The sequence below is a fragment of the Austrofundulus limnaeus genome, unplaced genomic scaffold (genome assembly GCF_001266775.1).
Source record: "Austrofundulus limnaeus strain Quisiro unplaced genomic scaffold, Austrofundulus_limnaeus-1.0 Scaffold130, whole genome shotgun sequence".
Lineage (NCBI taxonomy): Eukaryota > Metazoa > Chordata > Actinopteri > Cyprinodontiformes > Rivulidae > Austrofundulus > Austrofundulus limnaeus.
The window spans coordinates 882,978-891,369 of record NW_013952532.1 but is presented as its reverse complement, the minus strand read 5'-3'; the positions used below and the strand labels follow the sequence as shown (position 1 = coordinate 891,369).

At 40.2% G+C, this 8,392-nt stretch overlaps 1 protein-coding gene across 1 annotated transcript in view; it reads left to right on the top strand.

Moving 5' to 3' along the window:
* c1qtnf6b (C1q and TNF related 6b) overlaps window positions 1-5,521 on the top strand; it is a 16,720-nt gene extending 11,199 nt beyond the window's left edge. Inside the window, exon 3 of the mRNA XM_014015513.1 lies at window positions 4,169-5,521. Within this exon, the coding sequence (XP_013870967.1) occupies window positions 4,169-4,716 (548 nt within the window). The 3' untranslated portion in view covers window positions 4,717-5,521. The remainder of the gene's footprint in view (window positions 1-4,168) is intronic.
* Window positions 5,522-8,392: the final 2,871 nt, after the last annotated feature.

Here is an 8,392-nt window from a genome sequence, read left to right as displayed (position 1 = left end):
TTCTAGTAGTTTAGAGATTTTGATATTTTTTGTAAAATTCAAAAAGAATAATTAAATAAATGTTAATACACCCAAAAGTTGTTTTCAGTGTGGGTTACTCCTATTGACGGTCATGGTTCTGTCACAATACTTCCCTTGGTGGATAAGAGGCATAACAGCAGCAGGTTGACATTCTGCTTCAGATTCACATTCAGATTCAGATTGTCTTTATTGTCATTCAAACATCAGGGATGCACTGTAGAACAAAATTATGATGCATATTAGCACACGACATAAACAGCTTGATGAACTATAAAGTAATGTAAAGTCAAAAATGCTAAATTAAACAAAGTCAAGTATGTTAGGCATATAAAAACAAAACAGAAAAATATAATAGCAAAAATAAAATAAAGTAGAAATAGAGTGAGGTAGAATCCAGATCAAGATCGAGGTTTGAGGTGGTATAAATAGAAAGATATATAAAAAAGGTGCATACATTTGCATTTGTGCAATATATAACAGTATGCTTCAGTTCTTTCATAAATCACCCCAAGATGGGTTGGAGACATCTCAGTTCCAGTATGAAATGTTCTGTGTAGGAAASTAGTTGACACATTTAGGAARCTTTTTACCTCAKTTGTGTAACCGTCAACACAACRGCCACAAAAACAACAACACTGATTWAAGAGGTTTCAGRATTTAGTGTWTGCTATCAACTTYCAAATATTTGAATGTTATTTTAGTTGTCTGATTCCAACACAGACAAGATTAACTTAAGCAAAGCTGGGTTTGTTAATTCACACCAACCAGCCTTTAAAAAGTGCAGTAATAACTGATTTTTTCWAATCTAAATCTTGTTAAATGGAACACTACCAGCCAAAGTTAAAAAAATAAATAAATAAATAATTGGACTCAGTTCATCAAAATTCCTCAGTTGGTTCTCTCAGAAACTGCCTGGACCTGTAAAGACCTCTGCTTTTTACACTTGGCTGATTTAGCCGCAGTAAGCCCTGCGGTTGTTTGGGGTTATGTTACTGATCAGGCAGCAAAGAACCCAACAGAGAAGAAGTGAGCGGCTTTGAATTAAATGCATTTGTACGTTGGAAGCATTATTTGGAATAGTAAGGCGTGTAAAAACCTGAAGAGGAGAGATTTAAAAAAAAGGCGAAACTGGAGAGGGGAATTAAAAAAAGACAGGAATTTTCTATTGCAAGAAACACACAATCACAGCCAGACGCTCAGAGCTGCCAACTAAACCAGAGCGGCTTTGATTGTGTCTTATTACTCCATGGTTTAATATGTTGGTTCTTTACTAAAAGAACATTTGTTCTGACCCACAATCAATCACCAAACAAATTGTTGATTCACATGTATTCTGCTGAATAAAATATAGGTCAGATTTCATAATAGTATCATGGACAAAACCCAAAAACCTGATTTTACATTACCTTAAAGGCACAGTGTGTAGGATTTTGTCAATTCTTTTAGCCGAAATTGAGATAATCATTAATGACAGTAATAATAAAAAACATGTCTAATCATTGCAGACAAAGACCTTGTTTTATTATTTTTACCTCATAAAAAGCTGTCTATATCTCCATGGTCGCGGACCGAGACTACAAGCAGCTGCCATCTTGCACCGCCATCTTGTCTACGAAGGCTCATGAAGGACAAACTGCGGTGGCGATGTCAAAAACAGTTTTAGTTGTAATACTATAAATGTAATATTTATTGTCTGTCATTGTAGCTGGGATAATTTTACTTATTAAAGCTCATAATCTTACCACTTGAAACATCACTAGCCCTGAAGCTGCTGGTAGACATCGCGGTTGGAATTATCAAAGGTTTTTGACACCTGAGAGACACCATAGCAACTCCTTTGCGTTTGGAAGCGGGGGTGGGGGTGGGGGGAGGACCAGGGAGGATGATTCAACCACTCAACCACTAGATGWCGCTGAAAACAACAAATCCTACACACTGTGMCTTTAATATTCACAATATTCAGCATWATGTCATATGTTTCTTTAGTCTATTGTATGTATACTACTTAGGTACCATTATGAGAATTCTGTGTATGTTGTACATTAATATATGCAGCCTGGATGAATCCTACAAAGCTGTCGTGAGTGGATTTAGTCATTTTTTGACAGCTAATCTTCATCTGACAGAGATGGCAACCAACAGGAACTATAGAACCCTGTTGAGGTGGTTRGAACAGGAGCTGCAGAAGAGCTGAGAATGAATGGATTGGACACGTTCCAGGGACAAGGCTGTCATACAGCAGGTGGTTTATACTAAAGTCAGTCAGCTGATCGTAGAAGAGCAGCTCAGGATGGGTAATCAGCATCTGGAACCGAAAGCGGGGCCAACAGTTTCCAGACGTAAGTGAATGAAACAGAGTTCAAGGACTGGAGGCTGGAGCTCCTTGGCAGCGAGCAGAAGCAGAGGTCTGGAAGTCGTTACAGAGCAGAAGGAAAAACCCCAGAGTAAGAGAGAGGGGGAAAGGGTTTCAMTGTAATTGCAAAGAAAAAAACAAAGTTAGAAAGGCTGGCTGCAGTGTTTCTGGCTGAATGAGGTATGTGTTTTGACTTTGGAGATTTGGAGCTGAGAAACGAGTGTTTTGTCACTGTAAACAAGCTTCGTCATCAGGCAGGGATGTTCACATTGTTGCATGGGTAGAACACTTTTTTTCTGTGAGAAAATGCTTTATTTCCCAGTTTGAGCCTTTGTTATTGGACTTGTCACAAGGTGTGCAGGGTTTACCCCACCTCTGGTCAGACTCCAACCCCTGCAACCCGGTCCAAAAAAATGGGGAGTTGGAAAATAAATGAATGCAAAGGAGTGCAGATCATTCCTATGGGCACTGCATTTGTTTGTTTGTTTGTTTGTTTGTTTGTTTGTTTGTTTGTTTGTTTGTTTGTTTGTTTGTTTGTTTGTTTATTTTCTTGAGCATGCATAAACTTAAATTTCCCAGATGGATTTACGTCACACGTAAACATAAGCTGATTTACAACTTTGACTTCTGGAGTTATTTGTGAATATTTTTACATGCTCAGTTCTCTTCATATAGTCAGTATACAGCGTAATTGGATAAATATAGAAATCTATCCAGGTGTAGATGTCATCAAAGCCCTTGATCCATAAACCAACACRGGATTTCATGAATATTTCTCCATTTTATGTTCTTTGAATGCAGGTAACATAAATACAAAGGAGTTGGTTTATTTACTCTCTCTCTCTCTCTGTCAGTGCAATAATTTAGACTTTCAAATGGCAACTTTTATACATTTTTGCATCTAAATAAACAAAGGATAATACACGCAGCTCAGCTTTAGACTGTAGACAAGTTGAATCAAAATCTGAAAACKTAACTAACACTTATAGAAACAGCATGAAAATTAAGGAAATTTGTGTTTGGTRGACTATTTCTTCATTGTAGCAAAGCAATAAATCTTATCCTGTTAGAAAGCCTRTTAATTTCTCTTTTAAATGTTGCCACATTTGTAAGGAACATGCATTTGTGGGATGAGCAGTAGAGCTGAGTATGTKTCCTGATGCATCTCAGTAATCCAGGTAGAAAAAATCAAAAAGAAAAAATAAGTAGGTCTTCTGGATGGGTTCTTCTTTAGTGAAACRTTTCATCTCTTGTCCAAGAGACTTCTTCAGTCTGATGRGTTTCAGGTGAACTCAGCCTTATAAGCAYTGCCTCCATGGAMAAACAGGTTAGTCAYATGCAAAAGAGGGCCATCRMCTAACAATAGGCTTGATCGGCTCTATTGTTCATAGAGGGTCATGTGTCCCATCACCTGACCCGTGTCGAAGAAGTCTCTTGGAGGAGAGACGAAACGTTTCACTAAAGAAGAACCCATCATGAGGACCTACTTATTTTTTCTTTTTGAGCTGAGTACGCATACAAAAAGGGCCGAATCTTCTCTGCCAAACAGTTTATTTTGCTGTTGCCACTGACTCTTGTTTTAAGTGATTGGCACCCACCCCCCAGGTGCTGCCAATCAGGTGTGCGGTAGTATATTTGTTAGCATTTCTGTTTGAAKAATTTTCTAAAATCTGTTGTTTGGAAGAGTCAAGAGAATCAAAGAAGCAACAATTAAAACTGTTTCCTTTTTTGTGGTTTTCCTTCATGGAGATGGTTTCTTTTGTTGTATTTAATATGTTCATTGTGTGTCTGCAGGTGATAAAGGGGACAAAGGAGACAAAGGCACTCCTGGCAAACCGGGGTTAGAAGGCCCTTCTGGCTACCGAGGACTCACAGGACCTAAAGGCAGCAAAGGCCAGGCAGGTGCCCCTGGAGATGCCTGYAAGATCCCTCACTCTTCCTTTTCTGTGGGGCGTCGCAAGGCCCTGCACAGCGAGGACTACTACCAGGCGCTGATTTTTGACACGGTGTTCGTCAACCTGCTCGAGCACTTCAACATGTTCAAAGGCAAGTTCTACTGCTACGTYCCTGGGATTTACTTCTTCAACGTCAACATCCACACCTGGAACTTCAAGGAGACCTACCTCCACCTGATGCACAACGACAAGGAGCAGGTGATCCTGTACGCTCAGCCCAGCGAGAGGTCYATCATGCAGAGTCAGAGTGTCATGCTGAATCTGGCTCTGAATGATGAAGTCTGGGTCCGGCTGTATAAAAGGGAGCGGGAGAACGCCATTTACAGCGATGACGTGGACGTTTACATCACCTTCAATGGATACCTGGTGGCACCGAGCATCCAGTAAAACGTCTGAGAGTGGGAATTAACTGAAGGTTGGCAGAACAGACATCCAGTTTGGAATATCCCCCCCTGTTTTTTGTTGTTTTTTGCCACTGATAATKTGTGGCAGAAAAATCGCTTTAAATAGGATCCAAGAAATGACTGGTGCTTAGTAAGTATTTCTTTCTTAGAAACAAAGTTTTGTAAAGGAGAGGTGGCCAAAATGGATAAATCCAAATGAACATTACTAAAAGGGAAGGTAGCACTACATTAGTGGCAATAAATAGAAACATTTTTTTTGCACTAGAAATACATTTTTGTACAAAATCATCCTTTATTTTTTTTTTAGAAAAGTGTGCAAGTTTTGGGTGAAGATGATCCCAAAAAATTCCTTTTATCATCATGCTAACTGGCTGATTGAATGCTTTCTAGTCGTTCAGTCTTACACAATAAAACCAAATTAACTGAGCATAAAAAAGCCAAAATATCTCAATAATGATCAAAGGTGTCATGTTTTCCAATGCACACATAAATCAGGGGTTTGACTATTACCGGTAAGTGTCGTGTGTTTTTACGATGCAGGTTACAAACTGCAGAGCAGTTTCTGTAAATAATTGTATATTAACCGTCTTTAAYGGCTTTCAGAATTGATACCACTAACACTCTGTTGGTGCTATAAACAATTTGTAGACATTTTTTTGTCTTTATTATAGTCAAGTCATTATGTGCTCTGTGTCAGCGAACAACAAGGCATGCAATTTAAAAAAAAGTGTTTTTTTAATTTCACTTGACTTAAGTGTTCTGATTTTTTAAAATAAATACATTTTATGTTTCGACTTCAAAGGTTTTCCCACATACTGTATCTATTTTCTTTTCAGCAGCCAGCTTTGTGTTTTGGCTCAGCATGAAGCCTGGTAACGCTGTGAGGAGATTGAAGTTWAAAACTGGCCTTTTTTTCTCCCCTAAAATAAACATACAAAAGCTCATCTCAAACTCCCAGAAACAGCGAATGAGTCTGCAGCTCCATCTGTTTGGCCGTATCTCTCTCATTAGCTGTAACTCCATCCACAGGGAGGCTTTGCTGGAGAGAGAGAGAGAGAGAGAGAGAGAGAAAAAAACACAAACACTGCAGGGTTGTAAACACTTTAAGCTTTCAGAGGAGAACCGTGATGCTCTGCTGGGACACAAAACAGGCAGGGTATCTTCTCTGGTTCCCCGGCTCAGGATGGAGAAAGGCTGTTCCAATGTGTGCAACTCACAAAAGCTGGGAGTTACAGTCAGTTCTGAACGGGTCGAGTTTGACCCAGTTTTGGTTTGCCTAACTTTGTTTTGGTTGGAAAGAGAAAATTGTCACMACTTTAAAAAAAAAATAGGTGCGTCGATTTGCAAATCTGGGCAAAATACATAGGAACAAAACAATTCAAAAGACTAATTAAAACTATTTATTGTGACAGTTGCAAAAGGTTTTTAAAATGTAGTTCTACTATCCAGTATGTGTTGTTGCTTTTTGAATGACCTTTGTTTGGAGAAATAGAGTTTAACACAGAGGACGGTTTCCAGTTCGGTAACCACAGAGTCTTGTCTCTGCTTTAYGTGGATGATGTGGTTCTGTTGGTGTCTTTGGGGCAAGACCTTCAGGGTGCACTGGGGCCATTTGCGTTTGAGTGTGGCAGGTTAGGATGAGAGTCAGTTCCTCTAAATGTGAGGCCATGTATCTTGACCAGGAAAAGGTGGAAGCCCCCTTCGAGTCAGGGGGCTGAAGAAATTTATAGTATTTTCTTACAGGGCGGTCAGGGGTAGCATGGAGCAGGAGATGGATAAATGGATTGGAGCTTTGCTTCAGTCAGTTGTGCTGAACAGAGCCGGCTTTTGGCATAGGCGAACTAGGCGGTCGCCTAGAGCACCATCTGCTGGAGGGGGCACCAAACTGCAGAAGAAAAAAGTAATTATTTGTAATCCCTGGTTGTACCTCTGCTCAGCGCTCCTTTCAATTAGCTTTGTCTTAAAAAACTATTATGAGGTATTACAGGAAAAAACTACTCTACCCATAAAACATCCCCCCCCCCCACCCAATACAGCAATCTCTCTCTCTCATTTGATTGACGTTGCACTGACTCGTCCTGCTTCGACATTCTGACGGGGGAGGGGCTAGTAGTGTGTCTCAGGTAGAGGTTTGTGTTGACAAAATCAATAACAACAAGTCTGTATTTTGTTGTCCCATACATGTCAACCTCTTCGGATGTTTACCTTTATAAAAAGCCTCAAAAATTCGTAAATTTTGGAAAAAATCCACACAACTCGCACGCGGGGGCGGGGGGAGGGGGGGTAAATTTAAGTTTACCATAGTACCTTACACTGTCAAACTTGTTTTTAGGGGTTCAAATTGGGGTGGGTGGGACATAGTTCGGGGGTGGGGGGGGTGGTGTTGCACTTCAACTCGCCTATGGCACAAAAATGGCACTGGTGCTGAAGAAAGAGCTGAGTCAAAAGGTAAAGCTCTCGAATTACTGGGATGGCTATGTTCCAACTCTCACCTCTGGTCATGAGGCATGGCTCATGATCCAAAGAACGAGATCCCAGATRCAAGCGGCGTGAATGAGCTTCCTTCGTACGGTGGCTGTGCTCAGACTTAGAGGTAGGGTGAGGAGTTCTGTCATTCGCAGGTAGTGCGAAATAGAGCTAACCTGCTCCAACAAATCGAAAGGAGTCAGTTGAGGTGGTTTAGTCWTCTGATTTGGATGCCTCCTGGACACCTTTGTTTAGAGATGCTCTGGGCACGTCCAACTGGTAGGAGGCCCCAGGGCAGACYGAGGACTTATGGGAGGGATTGTATCCTCAAAGCTGGAAAATCTCGCTTGGGGAGAGGGATGTCTGTTTCTTTCCTGTGGGTTATCTTCAGAAGGTAAAGATGAGAGTAAAGATGAGCTAATTGCAAATCGGAGCAGAGCTATATGGATTGCTTTTTTGGTCAACTTTTGTTTTTTTTTAAATGGGCCCTTTAAGTGCAAGATATTTTAGAATATCCTTACATTGTTTTATCAGTTAAAATCTCCTTCTCAGTTTTTAAGATGCATTAATTTGTGAGCTTCAGGTCAGCCTGTAAAAAGTCCTCTTTCAGAGCTGATCTCTGTGCATTTGTTTGTCCATGAAGGATCRTTGTGTTGCCGAAAAGTCCATTTGYTCTTCTGCTTCAGTGTGCATACAGATGGCCTCTCATTGTTGATTCTATGCAGAAATCCAAACTAAAACATCGGCTGCAAGCTGCTCTGTCCCCAAGGCATAAAACAGTCTAAACTCGAGCATTTTCACAGCTTTGCTCCACAGATGAGTTCAGGTCTTTCCCTTGTAAAATACTTGCTCKGCACCAAACACAACTTCTATCTCTGAAGCTGAAAACCTCAATTTGATTTGTCTGTCCAGAGTGAATTACCTCTAACAGACAATCATGTGATGCCTTCTAGGCAGATCTCGACTGAACGATTCAATTATTTGCAGGTGCTTTAACTATGAAAACATTGTAATACTGTAAAATTCCAGGCTTCAGACACAGATTCATGAGTAACAGCCTTGTYTAGACAAACTGTCAGTCTTTGTCTTTTAAAGACACTGTATAGTGTATATATATACAGTGGTTTGCAAAAGTATTCATACCCCTTGAACTTTTCCATATTTTGTCACATTACAACCACAAACATAAATAT